Source organism: Schistocerca americana, chromosome 8, assembly GCF_021461395.2.
Source record: "Schistocerca americana isolate TAMUIC-IGC-003095 chromosome 8, iqSchAmer2.1, whole genome shotgun sequence".
In the NCBI taxonomy this organism is placed as follows: domain Eukaryota; kingdom Metazoa; phylum Arthropoda; class Insecta; order Orthoptera; family Acrididae; genus Schistocerca; species Schistocerca americana.
In genome coordinates, this window is record NC_060126.1 from 37868291 (window position 1) to 37890543 (window position 22253).

The window sequence follows — 22253 nt, forward strand, 5'->3', positions numbered from 1 at the left end:
GGTAGAAGCAGCACCTAACAGAAGTGTGTAGTTCAACTTAATATGGCCACAAAGGAGAGAAACTCTTAAGAGCTAAAATTTGGGCATTGATTGAAAATAATTGATTTCTATTAATCTTTTTATTTATGTACTCTTTCTTCTTCTTCTTCTTCTTCTTCTTCTTCTTATGTATATATGTACAGGTGCCCCACTGCAAACTGTTAATGAATATCCAAACATACGGAATAGGTTACCAGCTATGTCAGCAGCTCGAAGACTACTTAAATAACAGAACCTAATATGTTGTCCTCGACAACAAGTGTTTATCAGAGACAAGGTATCATAAGGAGTGCCCCAGGAAAGCTTGATAGGACCACTTAGACAAAATTTCTAGTTGCTGTAATGATTGACGGCTTGCTCTAAATGCAGAAAAATAATCCTGTAATATTCAAATACGGCATTATTAGTGTATTCCTTGATACAGTCATGTTTATTAAATATCTTGTTGTAATATTGCAAAGTGATATGAAATGGAATGAGCACATAAGGTCAGTGGCAAGGAAGATGAATGCTTGACTTCAGTTTTTTGTGAGAATCTTAGGGAAGTATGATTCATCTGTAAAGCAGACTGCAAATAGGACACTAGTATTGCTACCCATTCTTGAGTACTGCTCAAGTGTTTGACGTCCCCTCCATGTTGTACTAAAGGAAGACATCAAACCAATTCAAATCAGACTACTGGATTTGTTAATGGTAGATTCTACCAACAAATGACTATTACGAAGATGCTTGGTGACTCAAATGAGAGGCCGTGGAGGGAAGACAACATTCTTTTCATGCAACACTATTATGGAACTGGCATTAGAAGTTGACTGCAAAATGATTCTATTGTCACCAATGTGCATCTCACATGATGACCATAAAGGTAAGGTAAGAGAAATTAGGGTCTGTAAGGAGGCATATAGACAGTAGTTTTCCCCTCAATCTGTTTGCAAATGGAACAGGAAAGTATATGCACCGTGCGGTATCTTGCAGGGTATGTATCTGGATGTAGATGTAGGTGATAGTACTGCATAGCTTTTTTTTTCTACTGCAGAACCTGCTGTAATGTACATCCTGCCTAAAAATGCTCTTTCTGGTTAGCTGTGAGTTAGTTCAAGGGGAGGATTAGATCTGGCTTAAAGGTGTTGTTTAGATAGTTCAAATTCTGCTCAGGAAGTGCCCCTTGAGATTTCTACGGCCAGTGCAGCTGTGGCTGTGCCGTGTTCAGCCCTTGAAATATTGGCTGACAGGTGAAATGTTGGTCTTGTTGTGTCACAAATTTTGGCAACCTCTGAAACATTGGCTGACAGGTGAAACGTCAGCCTGGTTGTGTCGCAAACTATCCCAATAATTAGCCGTCCACTTGCAGCACCAGCTGTCTGCCCATGTGAGCCAGTCCTGCTCATGGCAGTTCGCTACCACCACTGTGGAATTACACACAGAGTAAATCCAGTGTAGCCCTGCTTACTTACAATAGGATTGTGACTCCATAATGTCTTGTGAACAACCCTGCCCATCTATTTTATCTAGGTAAAACTGTCAAGCATATTGCAGTCGTTTTCCTCCAGTACTGCTGGAATTCCTGTGCTGGGTGGCAAACTTATTCAATACACGTTTGCACGAAATCGTGTTGCTTTCAGACACGTACATCTTCCTTATTTAATGCTATCTAGCTCATAATCCTAACAAGATAATAACATATGGTATGCCTCATACAGACTGTGGAACATCTTCATGCTCAACCTCCTCCTTACCTCCCTTGCTCTTCTCCTTTGTTATAGGGGTTGTCACAGTGGTGCTGCGTCTGGTGCGTTTTGAAATGGCCATAGGTGTCAACATGAAGTGTCATTGTTCTCGTTGGTCACTGGAATTTTACTTTCTGTGGTGATATCTCTATGTCTTGTCACGAACTTCCACCATTTACCTTATGGTATAAGTGCTTGACAACATTACCTGTTGAGCTACCACGTATTGCAGTACTGTTCCTGTGTGATTCCATATTACCTCTTGTCATTTCTAAGCTTTGGTGTTCACTTCCTGTATCTGCCTCCACATGTCCCTCAGCTTCCTGGCAAAATTGTGGGCTCATCTGTGTGTCTACCATTTTTCAGTTTTAATTATGTCAAATGGCAATATCATCTTCCTTCTGTAAACTACCTGATAACAGGATAACCCAGTACCAGTGTGGACTCTGAATTTCAAGCTGACGTAAGGATTGAAAAATACGTATCCCAGTCATAGTAGTGACAGTTCCCATAGAAACTAGACATCATGCCAATACCACGATGCACGTACTTTGTTTTACCAGTAGCTTGGGGATGCGGTGGACTACTTCTTTATTTCAAAACCTGTAACAAACAACACAACTGTTTCATTAACTCCAACATGTAGTAGTGATCAGTATTTGTTAAAACAAGTTTCCCATTGGAGTCTGCTTAAATGGACCAAGAACATCCGTCCTGATAATTGCGAATAGTTGCTTCTGGTAACCCCTCAAAAATGGGCTATGGGAGTCTTGTTTACTCATCTCCACAGCCATCTATTTTATGCTATGTCGACACATTCCACCATCAAGGCATACATTTGGCCACTGGAGTTTTCTACATTATCTCAGTTATGAGTCACTGTGCAGACACTGCAAAACTACTACTGTCGTACAGACGTGATGCTCTCCTCAGCAGATATGCAGGTTGTCTCTCTTTTATGCCCAACTATCCATCCTATGCACCTTTTTTGTTGAGATGTTTCCCTTGATAGCCAATATGGGGTAAGCACAACTTCTTTTTTGTCTCCCAGAGTTTCCTTTCATATCCTACTTCGGAAACTTAATGTTACATTACCTAACATGTTCCCAATGGATGAGAGCCCTCTGCCACCTCGGCTTCATGCGGAGTTCTGTGTTTACCTTGGACTAGTTCACTTCCCAAGGACACTACCCTAGATTCAGCCTATAGCTGTAAGGCTCTTGAATTTTGCAGGCAACTTGGAGACAGCACCTTCATCTACACTGATTGTTCTAAGATCAACCATGGTGTTTAGTGTACCTTTGTCATTGGCAACAAACATTATAGATACCAGCTTCCAGACCAGTGCTCGAGTTTTACTGCAGAGCTTTCCACCCTCTATCAGGACACCCAGTACATCTGACACAGACTTCTCAATTGTGTATTGTATTCTGATTCATTTAGTGCCCTCCAGAACCTCTGTGTACTATACACATACCACCCATTCGTACAACGAATCCAGGAATGTCTGCACTTGTTCACTGATGGTTGAGCCAATATGACGTTCATGTGGGTCCATGGTAATGTCGGAGTGTCGGGGAATGAAGCTGCTGATGCTGCTGCCAAGGCTGCAGCAAGACTATCTAGGTCTTTTAGCTGTTCTGTTCCTCCAGATGCGTTGCAGCATGTAAGAACATTGTGTCCTGTTGGTGTGAATACTGGTCTTCTCTTTATGGGCATGGACTCTGGGAAATTAAACAGATCCCGGTGGCGTGGACAACATCCTCTCGCTCCTCTTGTCGTGAGGAGATACTTTAAGCTTGACTGTGTATTGGGCATTGCTGTGTCAGTCACCATCAATTTTAAGTGGAGATCGCACACCACTCTGTGCTTACTGCAACCAACCACTGACGGTATGCCATTTTCTGACCCAGTGTCGACTGTATAACTGTTTACATTTTAATGTATGTTTGCCATCTGAATTATCAGATATGTTAACAGATGCAGCACGAGCTGTAATCGCATTTTACTTTTTATTCATTTGAGCCTTCTCTTCAAAGGGGAAGCAGTCATTTTTAACAATCCCTCTACTCCAATTGATTAGGCTCTTAAGTATTATTGATTTTAACTTCCTCCGGTAATTGACCATTTAAAAGTTGTGACATGGGTGCTTATGACCTCAGCCATTTTGCGCCCTAAAGCAAGTACAACAATAATGCCACTGCCAAACTGTACTTGAAAACAGAGTTGACCACACAGTGCTGGTCACAATACATTCTATTTCAGTGGTTGCTTCGTAACCCATGCGATCTGGGTCCTTATCCCCAGCACCTGCTTTTTTGAACTACATAGTTGAGTTATCTTTACAACACATCCTGCATTCCTGTAATCCTTCTGGCCCCAAGCTCCACAAATGTCCTACATAAACACCCTTTTCCCAAATGTTCTGTCTCTACCTCCCAATACCCGCTCCCTCATCATTGTATGCTGTGGAAACTCTTTGGCTCTAATGCCCATGTGTCCCATTGCTATCTCATGCTCCTCCTGTATCCTTTCTGTAAGCTACTTTCACTTACAGTCCCTCCTGCTCCCCACCCAACATGACACAACCCCTCACTCCAGACTACCTGTCAAACTGCAGTCTTGGCATCATTTTGTGTGTGTGTGTGGGGGGGGGGAGGTCGGCGACTTGCCTGTGTATGTGGAGGTTTATTCTAGCTCGAAAAAGGATTTGTTCGAAAGGTAGTTAAGTTTTCATTCTTTCATGTGTATTTGGCAGTGATTTGGCACTTTTACTGTTCGGTGAGTTGTTACCTTCCATCTTAAATCACCAGATCTTTCCATGCCATATTAATATTACAATAAATTAAATAAAGGTACAAATCCTCATGTCTGAAAAGTCGAATGTTCCTTTTATGCACATTTTTTGTGCCTGTTAGTCACAAGTTCTGGTCTGTGTCTCCTAGTCAGCTATTCTCCTCTACTATCTGTTGATACACAGTTGTCTTTGTTGCGTTTGAGGCTTTTTCACTATAAGATAAGGCTTTTTCAAAAATTTGTCAAAATTGTAAAATACAGGGTCATCTTACACTCACAAATTAAACTGAGGTCAGTGTTGTGTAATAGCTTAATATAGGGGTTGTCTTAAAGATGAAGCTTTAGCAGCTGAGATCATATGCAGATTTAATTTGGAGAATTTGGAAGGGTGGGAGGGGGAACCGTGGCACCAGCTCGGCTGAGCACTAGGACAAATGTGAGGAGGGGAATAATGAGAAAACTGCAAATGAATCATCATGCTGCTAACTGAAGGAATGTATTGAGCACACGTTGGCTTTGTGCAAAATTCTCCCCTGCGTAAACTGCAGTTCACCTGCATCTAATTACAGTTGGAAATGTACGGACATTAAAACTGAGGAAATACGCAAAACTAATATATGTTTCTACACAAGATAAATTAATTCTAACAAAAATATCTTCACCGAGAACACTTTTAAAGAGGCACAACAAATGGGACAGAAACGCCAACTGTGATGCTAAAACTGCTGCTGCTGCTGCTGCTGCTGCTGCAGCTCTACAGCAGTACTTGTTTTCAGGGTACTCAGCGGAGTTAACCCGAAGTGGTATGATTTCTGCCGAGTCAGCTGTTATGAGACTGGAGAGTACAATGTATTGTTGTCATTCAGTTTGCTTACGTAATTCTTCCCTAGAAAACCATACCAAGAAAAAAGCTGCATCAGGGCATATTGTTACATGCCAAGAAAAGGAATAGGTGACGAACGACCCAATTCTTGATTAGTTGAAGGTTATTTGGAACAGAATACCAGGGTTTTTTCTTAAAAGAAGAAGAATGCTGGTGATTGAGGCTTTCAGGGACACCTTATCCAGGAAGTTAAGGCTCTGATAAAGAACAATATTACCTGGTAATAAGTCCTGGTGACAAGACCTCACAACTTCACGTAATGGATGTTGTTGTGAATAGACCTTTTATGCCTCGCCTTCTATGGCTTTCTGATAGAGAAATCCTTGATATCTGTGCTGGGCTATTGGATCCTTTCTATCTGGGGCATAATCTTAACTGAATCTGTAATGAAAAGATTCAGAAAGTGTTGCACATCCACTGCTATGAGTGGCTCAGAAGATGACATAAAATGGGAGGAAACGGCGGTATGCTTACAAATGAAGATGATGATACAAGTAGCTGTGGTGGTGGTGGTGGTGGTGGTGGTGGTGATTAGAATTGGTATCACCAGGGACTAGTTGGATAGATAGTAATTAATAAAGGAGATGAAGAAAAATATTAATGTAAACCATTTAATTTTGTTTTATTTTTCTTTGTATTGCTGAAATGTAGACAACCAGTAAATGACATAAGTTTAGATAGGTACAATGTTAGCTTTTTGAGTGAGACACTTTATAACAATTAAACAGTTTGTAATTTTGATTAGTCAGAATATGTTAAAAATAAAAATTTATTAAGGAGGCTCTTAAAAAAAGGGGCAGCTTCGTATTATAGTCAGGTAAATCAAGTGTATTGTTACCTTTTTACATGTGACTGTTTATTACAGGAAAGAAATGGTTAATTCCAAAAGGTGGAACTTGTGTATCTTTAGCTCTTTGTGTTTGTGGAGATCAGTTTTCTCACACCATAAGTAGGTGCTCATGATTATTGCTTTATTACTGAAGTTTTTCGCTTTTGTTTGTGAATAAGTAGCTGGCAGTGGAAATGATTATATTTGTATGAAAGTTAACCATATCTCCATTTCCATATTTCCATTCTAGATTGGATTTTATGATGTATATTGTTACAAATGTCATTCTCCTTTTGCTTTCTACAGATTGAGCGATGTAACTTTTTTCTGTACAATATGGTGGAAACAGCACGCCGTGGAGAAGAAGTGACTGGCCGACTAGTCCATTTCTTACTTTCTGTAAGTTTACCCTTAAGATAAATTTCAGTTATCTGTACTGTTTACATTATTAACAATCATTTCTTTAAGGGTTGTCTGTGACTATAACTTGCAGGTTGGGAATTCTTTCATTAATAATGTGCAGTTGCCAGTCACATTATTTTATTGTACTGTTTTAGTCAGAATTGCAATTCTATTGTCAAGGACTACAGCGCCTTTTTGGTTTGTTATTTCTGCTTCAGTTAATGAATGATATAGTTGTTAGGTGTAATAAACAAAAAGTAAAAAAGTCAGACAAGATAAACAAAATATATGGGGTGTTCAAAAAGTGCCTCCGCAGTGCCGTATGATTGTTAACCACGCATGCCGTATGCCGCAGTGAATATACCAAAATGAGACTCAGTGAAATACAGGTTATTAATTTATTGAATATTCATTTTTACTTACAAATTTTCACATTAAATGTTGAAAGTGTCCTCCACTTGAAGGGAAGTAGCCCAGGCAGGCGAACAATCATACGGCACTGCAGAGAGACTTTTTGAACACCCCGTACAAAGTATGAGAGGATATCGAAAAAAAAAATGGAAGGGTCAATCCAAATGAAGTGGTCCAATAAAAATTTAGTTGGTTGCTTCACCATTTTTAAATATTTTAATTTTTTTATTTGTGATTACTCTATAATTGAGAAGTTCACCTTTCAGCTTTACTGAATGGTGGCCATTTTCATTTGTAAGCGAGCGACGATGTTTCAGTGTAGAGACGTTAGCAAAAATATGAATATCTCTGCTCTGGGTTAAGTTACAACATTGCAACTGACATGATTGTTTATAGAAAAGTGTCTTCTACAACATTGTCTATTACACAAATTACGCTAAATTCAAAAATAACCACTCAAAATGACCTCCAAAGTTTGGTATCCAAATTTTCAAAAATCTACTTTTTAGGCTCAAAAATAACGAACAAGGAGTGATTTACGAGAGTCTAATTTTCTATAGTTAGATATCATACACCACTAGCCTCATATAGAGCAAGAACACTTACAAATGTTTCTTTAATTTTTTATGAATTTTTGAAATTTGAAAATTTTCATTTTTTGTGAAGTTTGCGGTTAGGTATCTCAGGTGGGACTGAACATAAAAATATGATTTTTGAACAATTTGTACACTTATATGATAGCAACGTACTGTAAAAATTTCAACGTTGGTATCTGACTGTGAACAAAGATATGAATTTTTGAAAATGAGGAGATAATTCACATTACAACTGACCTTATGGCTGTTGCCTATTCATGTGTGATATTGGCGGGATATAATCAATTATTATTAAAGTAAGGTACTGAATTATATACAAAAAGTGTAAACATCACTGAAATTAACAATTATATTATTTTGACATACTTAAAACAAATATTTTCAATTAACATCCCTTGAGTTGCAGCTTTTCCGAAACCTGGTGTTGAATGTTATGAACACTTATTTCTTTAGACTGCTTCTGTGATATAGAATAAGACCTCCCAATTGCTGTGGTAAGTTCAAGCACTGAAAGTCTCCTTAAAACATATTTTATTGGTACCCAAACTTTTTCACTAGTAGATTTCTTGAATGATGTTCTTGGGCCAGCAGGGTGGTAAAAATACACAAAAACATCATTGTTTTTCAATCTTATTCTTTCAGCCTCTGCAAGCCACCACTGTCCATCATACACACATGCCACTACGTCATTCAACGTTAAAGACAGAGATGTAATTTTACTGACCCAATGTTCCTCGTAAATTTCGGTTTCCGATGTTACATAGCATCGAACTAAGTTTTTTGCAATGGCAAGGAATTTGTGGAAATGCCTTGTACCATTTATTGCTGTACAATTTTCAAATCTGGTTTGAAGTGTTTTCATATGCAAAACCACTTCTACTTTCTTTATAAGAAAATAGGTAATGCCTTTAATATTATCCTTGCAAAAGACATACATGTCCTGTACTCCGAGAATTTCGTTTGTGGTTGGTCTTTGTGGGCTGCCTTTATTTACTTCAAGTTTTGTTGTACCTCCTACTCCATCACATACATTTTTGCCATGGCAAGATGCAAAAAAGTGCCATTCAGCCTCCAACCCAAAGTCTACTTTGTGGTTGCACATATTTGAAAAATTCTTTTTGTTCTTATACTGACTACCACATCCATCTGGAAAGTATATCAGCTTCTCAACCTTGGGAAAATTTTCTTTTATGTAATTTATTACATACTTTTGAAGCACATGTACAACCAAAGTGTTGTGCTCCAAGTAGTCACTTAAAATGCAAATTGAAGAACTGCAACATTCATCTTTCTCATTTTCCAAGTAGAGAATAAATGGATGCACTGTTGCCTGGTCATTGACCCAGTGGTACCATTGTATTGCACCCTGAATCACAAATGTAAAATTTTCTGCAAAATAAGCTATCTCTATGCATTCAGTTTCATGAAGTTGTGCTTTTATGTCCTTCAAAAACTTATTGGATTTTAGAAACATAGTGGTGACTTTTGAGTTTTTGTAAGTTATCAGCTAAAGATCCCAAGTACTCTTCCTGAGATTTAACCACTGTTATCATTTCTGCCCTGTCAGTTGTGACCCATTGTTTGAAGGTAATGCTATCTGGCATTTCCTCATCATATTCGTGAAACAATTCAATAACAGTTTTCTTACCAGGGCATTTCTTACATAAACTCATAATGCAGTCAAACTGTTAGTGTCACAGACCATTAAATCTAGTAACTCTTTGTAGTTAAGGTCACTGAGTTTTGCACCTGCAATAACCAGTTTGACATTTTGATGATATAAATAAACACATAGGGAGTGTGTTCTAGAGAATCCAGTCAAAATACATCATTTAGGGTGGAGGCCACAAAATTTTGACCTTCCAATTGTGCATTCAGGGTGAGAATTTTTGAATTTTTGAAAGCTACATAAAGTTCATTTAAATTTGACAGCACTAGTTGTTTCTGCCTTGTTACTTTAACTCCATTTATAACAACTCCTTTGCCATCTTTGCAACCTAGGCACATTCTACTGTTTTCATCATCTTCAAAAAACTACTGGATCTTTTTAATTGTTTCTTCACTTATACCTACCCCTTTCTCCTTTCCTAAAACTGGAAGAATGCCTTGCTCTTTCACTAATTTTCTGGTTAATTTAACCAAACGATGAGAAATGTTGAAGTCATGAACTATTTTTTTCTCTTGACCATGAGTCAGGGAGCAAACTTAAAATTTTAATTTTTTTCTCTTTAGGTGTCACATTTAATATTTAATTTCTCTATTAAGCTCAAATAGTCAGTGTCAGATGATGCTGGTGGTAAGTTTTCTTCTTCTTTAGAAATAATGTTGGTATCTGTATTATTAAAGCATGATTCCAAGTCTTTTCTAATTTTGTCTGAAATTTGTTGTACCTTATTTTCAATAGCTGCTTTTCTTTCTTTGCTACTTAATTTTATTATTTTTGAAGCAGGAGATACATATAACTTAGAACAAGCAAAATCCAATATGCTAATAGCTTCCTCATTAGGAATATAAATGTCATTAACAACTTTACATGATTCTGGTTCTGGATTCACAACAAATATTTTTGAGTAACAATTTGGGCACAGGGAATTTCCAGGAATCACATCACATTACATTTCACTTGGGAATCTGTTTCACTCTCACATGGCAAGGACAAATGTTCAAGTTTTATTTCCCTCAAACCTTTAATAATAGGCTTTTTATGAACTTAAAGTGAATCACAGAACTTTCTTCCAAAAACATGGTTGTTCTTCAGAATATATTTCTTCTCATGATACTCGCACACTGGTGTTACAGAAGAACTTACTCGAACTTTAAACAGTTTGTCTAACTTCATCAAAGTCATTGACATTTTTCAAGTTTTTTGAAACTGAACCGTAAACTGTTTTGTGACACACCTCACTTGCTATCTGTCCAACAGAGCACTGTTCACCCATGTTATTACATTCCAGTTAATCTCTCAAAACTAATTACAAATTACACACAGAACAAAGCACATAACACCCAGCAATAATGTACTTCTACAGTGCGGTAGCCAGCAATAATGTTCTTCTTTGTTGACAATAAACCTAGACATAAATGGTCATTTTTATTACCATAGAACAAAAGTGAAAGCTCCTGTTGTTTAATATCGCATTATTAAAAATAAATAAACTAAATGAATATTGGGTGATAGTGTTTACTAATTAAATTAAATGTTATTACAATGAAACAGTAAACCATTTAAATAGGCAACAGCCATAAGATCCGTTCTGGAGTGATGTGAATTGTTTCCTCATTTTCAAAAATTCATATCTTTGTTCACAGTCACATATCAGTGTTGAAATTTTTACAGTATGTTGCTATCATATAGGTGTACAAACTGTGCAAAAATCATATTTTTATATTCAGTCCCACCTGAGATATCTAACCCCAAATTAACAAAAAATAAAAAATTTCAAATTTCAAAAACTCATAAAAAATTCAGGAAACATTTGTAAGTGTTCTTGCTCTATATGAGGCTAGTAGTGTATGATATCTAATTATAGGAAAAAATAGTCTATCACAAATCACTCCTTGTTTGTTATTTTTGGGCCTAAAAAGTGGGTTTTTGAAAATTTGGATACCAAACTTTGGAGGTCATTTTGTCTGGTTATTTTTGAATTTAGGGTATTTTGTGTAATAGACAATGTTGTAGAGGACACTTTTCTAAAAACAAGCATGTCAATTGCAATGTTGTAACTTAACCCAGTGCAGAGATATTCAAATTTTCACTAATGTCTCCAGACTGAAAAATCGTCGCATGCCTACAAATAAAAATGGCTGCCAGCCAGTAAAGGTACAAGATAAATTATTTTAAAAAACTATTTTTAACTTATCAAATACAGGGCAATCACATATAAAAAAATTAAAATATTAAAAATGGTCACTGGTCCACTTCATATGGATTGATCCGCAATTATTTTTTAAAAGCTATATATTTTCAAATTGTTTACAAGACACCCTATCCTCTTCAAAATTCTTTCCATTACAACTAGCACATTTGTCCCTCTGGCTGTTTCCAATGTTCAAAACGTTTTTTGTAATCATGTTTAGCAATGGCCAAGAGCTCGTCCCTTTTTTTTTTTCCTTTCATTGTTGTCGAATATGTGTCCTTTCATGAGTGGAAATAAGAAAAAGTTGCATGGAGCCAGGTCAGGCGAGTAAGATACTTGGGGCAGCAGAACTATGTCATTTTTAGCCAAAAACTGTCTAACAGAGATGGCTGTGTGTGCAGGAGCATTGTCACGGTGGAAAAAGAACAAGTCTCCTTTCTGCCACAAATGAACACTGTTGTGCAATCTTCTTAAACTTTCAAAATAAAAGATCTGTGAGCACAAGCTCTCAAATTTTTCAATATTTTCATGAATTTTAGCAGTTGATGGATGCCCAGAACAAGGTTTGTCATCACTCAGCATGTCGCCATTTTTAAATCAAGCAAACCACTTGTACATTTGAGATTTTCCCGTAGTGTCATCTTGGTAAGCAGTTTTCAACAATAAAACAGTTTCAGCAGCATTTTTACCTGAGTAGAAAAATTTCACAGCTGCATGTTGTTCACTTAAACTTGCTGTCATAAAAAATGAAACATGAACAAAACAGTGTTAGCAAAAACAGTCACTCCAGGTGAACAGAACAAGCCAGGTCAGCAACACAGGTGGCACTGAACTGGCAGTGAGCTGCACTACAAATGCCGAGTGGCAGAAATGTGTACTATATAAGCTCCGTCCATAGCAATGTTATTCCGTTTTTGTGTTATGTTAATGATACTTGCATTTGAACATGAAATGTTCATTTTATCCATTGGAAAAAAGCTTCCACATTTGCAGTTACACAACTTTTAATTTGAATTCTAGGATGCATTAAAGAAGCATATATCGTATTATCATCCCTTAGTGGCAGGTGTGATTTGACGTGATGGACGAGAATGGGATATAGATGCAGGGAAAGCTGGAAGTGGTGGTGTTCATTTACTGCTTGGTGGCAAACGGAAGCAGGTGTAATACCCATAAGGTGTCACTGTAGTTATTGAGAAAGTAGTTGTAGTTCCTCACAGATATTGCATATTAATTAAAATTCCTATCAAATGTAAACAATTATAAAAATATTGAAAACTTTCTCTCATCTTTTTAATATTTTTACTACTGTCTGCATTTAATAGTAATTTTACAGTGTTGGCCTTTTCCAGAGTTTTAGTTTTGATGGCAACTCATTAGAGTGAAAACTGGTTAACTGCTGTTGACAACTCACGAGAGTCGAAACAGTTTAAGTGTAATACATCTACTAAATGCGATCAAAACATTTGTGAATACAAATGCATGAAGCAGTTGTTCTTGAAATCAGCAGCCAGACATGTTTGTATACTGTTTCAAAAGCTGTGTATTGTTTTTCTATTTCTTTGTGGTCAATGTCTATACGAAACAACCTTGTACAGAAACAGATCTCCCATGCCCTATCTCTCCAGTCACCCACCACGTCCCAAAGTCTCTCTGACCGGCCACAGAGGAGCATTCCCTTCGTGACTCAGTACCCCCCAGGACTGTAGCAACTGAATCACAATCTCCACCAGGATTTGGACTACCTCTCGTCGTGGCCTGAAATGAGGGATGTCCTATGTACTATCCCACTCACCCTTCACATAGTGGTAATCTCCCACCCCACCAAACCTCCACAGTATTCTCATCCATCCCTGCTCAACCCATGCTCCTAACCCCCTTTGCCCCACGGTTCACATTCGTGAGATAGAAGACCTGTCTCATACATCCTCTCACTGCAACCTACTCCAATCCGGTCAAAAGCATCACCTACACAATCTATGGCAGGACTACCTGTGAAACCAGTCGTGTGATCTACAAGCTAAGCTGCAACCACTGTGCTGCGTTCTATGTAGACGTGACAACCAACAAGCTGTCCGCATTGAATGGCCATCGACAAACTGTGGCCGTGAGACAGCTGGACTACCCAGTTGCTGAGCACGCTGCCCAACTCAGTGTTCTTCATTTCAGTGACTACTTTTCAGCCAGTGCCATCTGCACCCGTTCCATCAACACCAGCTTTTCTGAACTGCGCAGGTGGCATCTCTCCCTTGCAATATATCCTACTTTCCCGTAATCCTCCTGGCCTCAAATCTTTAGTCACTATCCTTCACCCACCTGTCCCTTCCCTGCTACCACTCCAGCACTGGAGCCTTCTATTCCACCAACACACCCACTCTTTACTTCTCTCCTTTTCTGCTCCTGTTTAATTTCAGATACTTTGTGTCTTATTTTGGAAAGGTAGTTGATTATTTTTATAAATTGGCACTGTTTGACATTCAGAAACATTATGATAAATTGGTTAACCAGTTCCACACTATAGTCAGCATTCGCATTTATGGCCTCTGGGCCAGGGATGCGCTGTAAACAGCTGGGCAGGTAGCCTGTCAGTGCTCAGTCAGTTTCTTTACTGTGCAAACATCTGTCACATTTGAGCATTCTATCATGTTTTATGTGCACAAAACTACAATTTATTGATCTCTGTGTATTCTGCGCTTTTTTTTTTTTCATAATAGCTGAAACACCCAGAAGTTGTGAAGTGTTCCACAAATAGGGAAGGGATCTTGTTTTTAAACTGTACTCGTCCTTCAAATGTAAGGCAGCTTCAGCCAAGCCAGTGTGCGAGTTTACCAAAGTGCAGGAATGCATTGTAGCAGCCTGTGGCAATATTCGTTTACTTTCACCCGAGTTGACAATGAAGCATTTCTTTTGAGCTGTGCGGCGAGAGGCCATTAATGCTGCCACCAGCTGACTATACTAAGGGAGGCTAAAAGGAAGATCTTAACGCTAAGGCATTTCTTCACTACACAGCTATCAGGGTAATGAGTTGTAAAAATGCTCTCTTTCTCTGTGGAAATTGTCTTTGTATGAGAGACAGTGTATTGCTCCCAGTGTTGATTGTATACACTGTATCATCTCTTTTTTTCCCTTGAACTTTGTTTTGGATCGTCCGCCTGCTTAGCAGAGTGGTAACGTGTTTGCAGTGGGCCCCGGATGGGGCCTCCCAGCCATCAGTGCCACACGATCATTTTTTGAGTTTTCTGTTGTGTGGTATGTTACAAAATGGACTTCATGTTTTTATGACTCTACAAATAATTTGGCATTACCTGCAGGTCATTGAAACATTGGTATCTAACTTATTCTGTTAAATGCAAAAGCAATTCCCTATGATTTTATTACAGGCAATTTAAAATTTTTGTGTTGACGTGATCAAATAGATTTTTCTTTTGACTTGGTATTCCATTTCCATTAACATGATTGTCATATAATCATTTATTGAGTTCTATATAATAGAAGGAAACATTCCTACCCTCTGGCTCCTATCCTTGTAACCGCCCCCGATGCAAAACCTGTCCCATGCACCCTCCCACCACCACCTACTCCAGTCCTGTAACCCGGAAGGTGTACACGATCAAAGGCAGAGCCACGTGTGAAAGCACCCACGTGATTTACCAACTGACCTGCCTACACTGTGATGCATTCTATGTGGGAATGACCAGCAACAAACTGTCCATTCGCATGAATGGACACAGGCAGACAGTGTTTGTTGGTAATGAGGATCACCCTGTGGCTAAACATGCCTTGGTGCACAGCCAGCACATCTTGGCACAGTGTTACACCATCCGGGTTATCTGGATACTTCCCACCAACACCAACCTATCCGAACTCCGGAGATGGGAACTTGCCCTTCAGTATATCCTCTCTTCTCGTCATCCGCCAGGCCTCAATCTCCGCTAATTTCAAGTTGCCGCCACTCATACCTCACCTGTCTTTCAACAACTTCTTTGCCTCTACACTTCTGCCTCGACTGACATCTCTGCCCAAACTCTTTGTCTTTAAATATGTCTGCTTGTGTCTGTATGTGTGGATGGATATGTGCGTGTGTGCGAGTGTATACCTGTCCTTTTTTCCCCCTAAGGTAAGTCTTTCCGCTCCCGGGATTGGAATGACTCCTTACTCTCTCCCTTAAAACCCACTTCCTTTCGTCTTCCCCTCTCCTTCCCTCTTTCCTGATGAGGCAACAGTTTGTTGCGAAAGCTTGAATTTTGTGTGTATGTTTGTGTTTGTTTGTGTGTCTATCGACCTGCCAGCGCTTTATTGAGTTCTAGGCACACTTGAGAGATTTTACAAAGTTGACAAAATGCAGGTATAAATTCTGAATTTTCCTCCACGCCCCACCCCCACCCCCCAACTAGCACTTTAAAGGAAAAACATTGAATAAAAATATACACAATACACAGCAGCTGAAAAAGTTCTAACAACACATCATGGTAACTGGCTACAAAAATATATTTCACTAGCATTTCCACTTCTAATTCTGTTGACTTTTCTGCTGTACTCTTGTACTTACTCCAGCAAGTAAATTGCAGGGTTTCATATAGTTTGTAATATCATGAAATTTTTAAAGTCTGGTATTTCTAAAATTCTGCATTTCAAATCAGAATATTATGTTTGTAGGACCCAGCAACTGATGGGGGTCAGTGGGACATGTTCTGCAGTCTCGTAAACAAACATGGACTGATGCCAAAGAAGTGCTTTCCTGAGTCTTATAGCTGTGAATCGAGTTCACGAATGAATAATATCCTGAAGAGTAAGGTAATGAATGCTGAATCGATTAGTAGTTTCTGCTGTCATTGACAGATTATGTAATAAATTGACAAAGTGAATATTTTATAACATTTTATTTTATTCCATTTGTTTGACTACTAAATGTATTACGAAGACTACATTCTGAGTTCTAGCCTGACTATGCTGATTGACCTTTCATGCAATGTATTTAAGTGTCTGGAATTTTTTTGGCAGAAGTAGAAGTAACTTCAGGTTTGCCCTCGAGAAGTGTATTGAACCCTTGCTGTTCATATTGTACATGAATGATCTTGCAGATAATGTTAATAGTAACCTCAAACTTCTTGCAAATTATGCAGTTATCTATAATGAAGTAAGAAAAAGTGCATATACATTCAGTAGATCTTGATGAGATTAAAAATAGTTTAAATATTGGCAACTTGTTTTAAGTATACAGAAATGTAAAACTGTAGACTTTGTTAACCCAGAAAATTAGTATCCTGTGACTGCAATATCACCGAGTTGCTATTGGAATCTGTCAACATATGTAATACCTGGTTGTAATCATTGTATAGTTGTGAAATGGAATGATCATGTAAGTAAAGCTGATGGCAGGAAAATCTTAACGCTAAGGCATTTCTTCACTACATAGCTATCAGAGTAATGAGTTGTAAAAATGCTCCCTTTCTCTGTGGAAATTGTCTTTGTTTCATTTTCATTTTTGATGGTAAATATTATGAATTAACTGATAGGGTGACAACTGAGAACCTTTTATCACTAGTATACACCAATTAAAATTACTGTGTGATTGACAGACTTCTGCAGTGGCTTGGGGCAGTGTTGCCAGTATGCAGGCAGCCACATGTGATGATGCTCTGCGGGCACCTTCACAACAGGCAACACAGCAAGCACATGGCGCTCGACAAAGTACTACTATTGGTTGGTCCCTACCACTCGACTAGCTGAAATGTCAGTCACAAAGTAATTTTAATCGGAGTATAGTTATCAATTTATACATGGTGCATTTTGAGGCTAGAACATTTGTAGTTTGGCTACCTGGGTTGGCTAACTTTATGAATTTCTGCAGCATCTCAATCTAAGTGTAAAGTTTGTAACAAGCAACAAAATTTGCACTTAACACTGATGAAGCCAGCTGTGGTAGTTATTGAATATTATCAAAGGAAAGTGACAACATTAACTCAGCGGCAAACTCCGAAACTTGAAAATGAGTGTTATACTTCTTTCACCACAATAAAATGAGTGAAATTCAATATGTTCCCAAGTGGGCAACTGATCTCCCCCACTCATCTTTTGTAAATGTGCTAAGAGGGAGTGAAAATGGCCTCTAAGGTGGCTGGCAAATACAGAGCTGACATAATCAGTATTATTATTTCTTTCTTTTCTCAGACGTTATGTCTGGTCAAAAATGGAAAGTGACGCGGACCGTGATCAAGCGTGACTTCCTTTTAACTGTATGGTATGTGTTATATAGCATTTAGGAACTTTCGGGTAATTGAACATGTATCAATAATTACGGATTTCTGTAGTTGTATTTATAAATTTGGATGTAGCTGTATTGCATTCATGTACTGGTGGATATTGTGTGGTATGACTCCTGTAGTTGATACTATAATTGGTATAATGTCAACTTTATCCTGATGCCACATGTCCTTGACTTCCTCAGCCAGTTGGATGTATTTTTCAATTTTTTTCTCCTGTTTTCTTCTGTATATTTGTTGTATTGGGTATGGATATTTCGATTAGTCGTGTTAATTTCTTCTTTTTATTGGTGAGTATGATGTCAGGTTTGTTATGTGGTGGTGTTTTATCTGTTATAATGGTTCTGTTCCAGTATAATTTGTATTCATCGTTCTCCAGTACATTTTGTGGTGCATACTTGTATGTGGGAATGTGTTGTTTTATAAGTTTATGTTGTAAGGCAAGCTGTTGATGTATTATTTTTGCTACATTGTCATGTCTTCTGGGGTATTCTGTATTTGCTAGTATTGTACATCCGCTTGTGATGTGATCTACTGTTTCTATTTGTTGTTTGCAAAGTCTGCATTTATCCGTTGTGATATTGGGATCTTTAATAATATGCTTGCTGTAATATCTGGTGTTTATTGTTTGATCCTGTATTGCAATCATGAATCCTTCCGTCTCACTGTATATATTGCCTTTTCTTAGCCATGCGTTGGATGCGTCTTGATCGATGTGTGGCTGTGTTAGATGATATGGGTGCTTGCCATGTAGTGTTTTCTTTTTCCAATTTACTTTCTTCGTATCTGTTGATGTTATGTGATCTAAAGGGTTGTAGAAGTGGTTATGAAATAGCAGTGGTGTAGCCGATGTATTTATATGAGTGATTGCTTTGTGTATTTTGCTCGTCCAAGAAAGAATTTTCTTAAATTGTCTACCTGTCCATAATGTAGGTTTTTTATGTCGATAAATCCCCTTCCTCCTTCCTTTCTGCTTAATGTGAATCTTTCAGTTGCTGAATGTATGTGATGTATTCTATATTTGTGGCATTGTGATCGTGTAAGTGTATTGAGTGCTTCTAGGTCTGTGTTACTCCATTTCACTACTCCAGATGAGTAGGTCAATATTGGTATAGCGTAAGTATTTATAGCTTTTGTCTTGTTTCTTGCTGTCAATTCTGTTTTCAGTATTTTTGTTAGTCTTTGTCTATATTTTTTCTTTTAGTTCTTTAATATTTGTATTATCTATTCCTATTTTTTGTCTGTATCCTAGATATTTATAGGCATCTGTTTTTTCCATCGCTTCTATGCAGTCGCTGTGGTTATCCAATATGTAATCTTCTTGTTTAGTGTGTTTTCCCTTGACTATGCTATTTTTCTTACATTTGTCTGTTCCAAAAGCCATATTTATATCATTGCTGAATACTTCTGTTATCTTTAGTAATTGGTTGAGTTGTTGATTTGTTGCTGCCAGTTGTTTTAGATCATCCATGTATAGCAGATGTGTGATTTTGTGTGGGTATGTTCCAGTAATATTGTATCCATAATTTGTATTATTTAGCATGTTGGATAGTGGGTTCAGAGCAAGGCAGAACCAGAAAGGACTTATTATTATTATTATTATTATTATTTTACAAATGACGAGGACTATATTTTCTAAGCTGTAAATGAGAAAAAATAAGGTATTTTGTAGTAGATTTATTAGTAATAGACACAAAAAATGTGTAGACATAAAACTGTAACTTAAAAAATTTCTTCAATATTAGGAAAAGGATGGACTGCTACTCACCATAAAGACAAGCCGTTGAGTCGCAGACAGGCACAACAAAAAGACTGTTACAGATTATAGCTTTTGGCCAAAGCCTTCTTCAGCAAAGAAAACACACACACACACACACACACACACACACACACACACACGTGCAAGCAAACACAGCTCGTGCATACATGATTGCTATCGCTGGCAGCTCAGACCGGAATTGATTGGAGCTGCCAGTTTTAGTGGTCATGTGTGTATGAGGTGTGCTTGCTTGTGTGAATGTGTGTTTGTTTTCTTTGCTGAAGGAGGATTTGGCCAAAAATCTGTCATTTGTAACAGTCTTTTTATTGTGGCTGTTTGCAACTTCACAGGTTGTCTTTACGGCGAGTAGATATTCAAACCTGAAGTTTCCATTGTTTAAAAAATTTCTTTCTATTACATGACAGTATATACAAGGGGTGTTCAAAAAGAAATGAGCCAGACGCATAAATACAGAAACCAGTACCTGTATGTTAGAAGTATTGACTCTGGCTGTTGAGACACTTGTCCCACTGCAACACAAGGCGGTGAATGGCTGTTTCATAAAATTCCCGGGGCTGCGATGTTAACCAATCCACACGTACAGCTAGATGTCGTCATCAGAGACGAATCGTTTGCCCCTCAGAGCCTTTTTAAAGGGACCAAAAATGGCATAATCACAGGGAGAGACGTCCGGACTGTTTGGAGGGTGGCCGAGAACGTGCTATTTGAATTTCTGCAGGAGTGCCGCGACTGTGTTGGCTGTATGAGGCTTTGCATTGTCGTGGATCAGAATGACCCCACGGGTTAGATTGTCTGGTCGTTTTGATTTGATCGCTCGGCGAAGGGTGGTCAAGGTTTGCAAGTAACGCTGGGCATTCACTGTAGTCCCATGCTGCAGGAAGTGAATCAGAAGGGGGCCACCTTGGTCAAAGAAGAACTTCAGTATACGGGCAAACGATACACTTCAGACGGCGATGTCCAGCAGTAGGTGTGGTACTGGTTAACATTGCATCCCCAGGAATTTTATGAGAAAGTCGTTCACTGCCTTGTGTCACAGTGGGACAAGTGTCTCAACAGCCAGGGTCAATACTTCTAACATACAGGTACTGGTATCTGTAATCATGCATCTGGCTCATTTATTTTTGAACGCCCCTTATACATGACATGTTGTTGTTGTCGTGGTCTTCAGTCCTGAGACTGGTTTGATGCAGCTCTCCATGCTACTCTATCCTGTGCAAGCTTCTTCATCTCCCAGTACCTACTGCAACCTACATCCTTCTGAATCTGCTTAGTGTATTGATCTCTTGGTCTCCCTCTACGATTTTTACCCTCCATGCTGCCCTCCAATGCTAAATTTGTGATCCCTTGATGCCTCAAAACATGTCCTACCAACCGATCCCTTCTTCTAGTCGAGTTGCGCCACAAACTTCTCTTCTCCCCAATCCTATTCAATACCTCCTCATTAGTTACGTGACCTACCCACCTTATCTTCAGCATTCTTCTGTAGCACCACATTTCGAAAGCTTCTATTCTCTTCTTGTCCAAACTGGTTATCGTCCATGTTTCACTTCCATACATGGCTACACTCCATACAAATACTTTCAGAAACGACTTCCTGACACTTAAATATATACTCGATGTTAACAAATTTCTCTTCTTCAGAAACTATTTCCTTGCCATTGCCAGTCTACATTTTATATCCTGTCTACTTCGACCATCATCAGTTATTTTACTCCCTAAATAGCAAAACTCCTTTACTACTTTAAGTGTCTCATTTCCTAATCTAATCCCCTCAGCATCACCTGATTTAATTTGACTACATTCCATTATCCTCGTTTTGCTTTTGTTGATGTTCATCTTATATCCTCCTTTCAAGACACTGTCCATTCCGTTCAACTGCTCTTCCAGGTCCTTTGCTGTCTCTGACAGAATTACAATGTCATCGGCGAACCTCAAAGGTTTTACTTCTTCTCCATGAATTTTAATACCTACTCTGAATTTTTCTTTTGTTTCCTTTACTGCTTGCTCAATATACAGATTGAATAACATCGGGGAGAGGCTACAACCCTGTCTCACTCCTTTCACAACCACTGCTTCCCTTTCATGCCCCTCGACTCTTATAACTGCCATCTGGTTTCTGTACAAATTGTAAATAGCCTTCCCTCTCTGTATTTTACCCCTGCCACCTTCAGAATTTGAAAGAGAGTATTCCAGTTAACGTTGTCAACAGCTTTCTCTAAGTCTACAAATGATAGAAACATACGTTTGCCTTTCCTTAATCTTTCTTCTAAGATAAGTCGTAAGGTTAGTATTGCCTCACGTGTTCCAACATTTCTACGGAATCCAAACTGTTCTTCCCCGAGGTCCGCTTCTACCAGTTTTTCCATTCGTCTGTAAAGAATTCGCGTTAGTATTTTGCAGCTGTGACTTATTAAACTGATAGTTCGGTAATCTTCACATCTGTCAACACCTGCTTTCTTTGGGATTGGAATTATTATATTCTTCTTGAAGTCTGTGGGTATTTCGCCTGTCTCATACATCTTGCTCACCAGATGGTAGAGTTTTGTCATGACTGGCTCTCCCAAGGCCATCAGTAGTTCTAATGGAATGTTGTCTACTCCCGGGGCCTTGTTTTGACTCAGGTCTTTCAGTGCTCTGTCAAACTCTTCACGCAGTACCGTATCTCCCATT

At 38.5% G+C, this 22253-nt stretch overlaps 1 protein-coding gene across 2 annotated transcripts in view; it reads left to right on the plus strand.

Moving 5' to 3' along the window:
* LOC124544823 (bleomycin hydrolase) overlaps positions 1–22253 on the plus strand; it is a 101481-nt gene that overhangs the window by 42626 nt on the left and 36602 nt on the right. For both annotated transcript variants that reach the window (XM_047123517.1, XM_047123516.1), the window contains exons 4-5: positions 6581–6673; positions 16197–16334. In XM_047123517.1, the coding sequence (XP_046979473.1) occupies positions 6581–6673; positions 16197–16334 (231 nt within the window). The remainder of the gene's footprint in view (positions 1–6580; positions 6674–16196; positions 16335–22253) is intronic.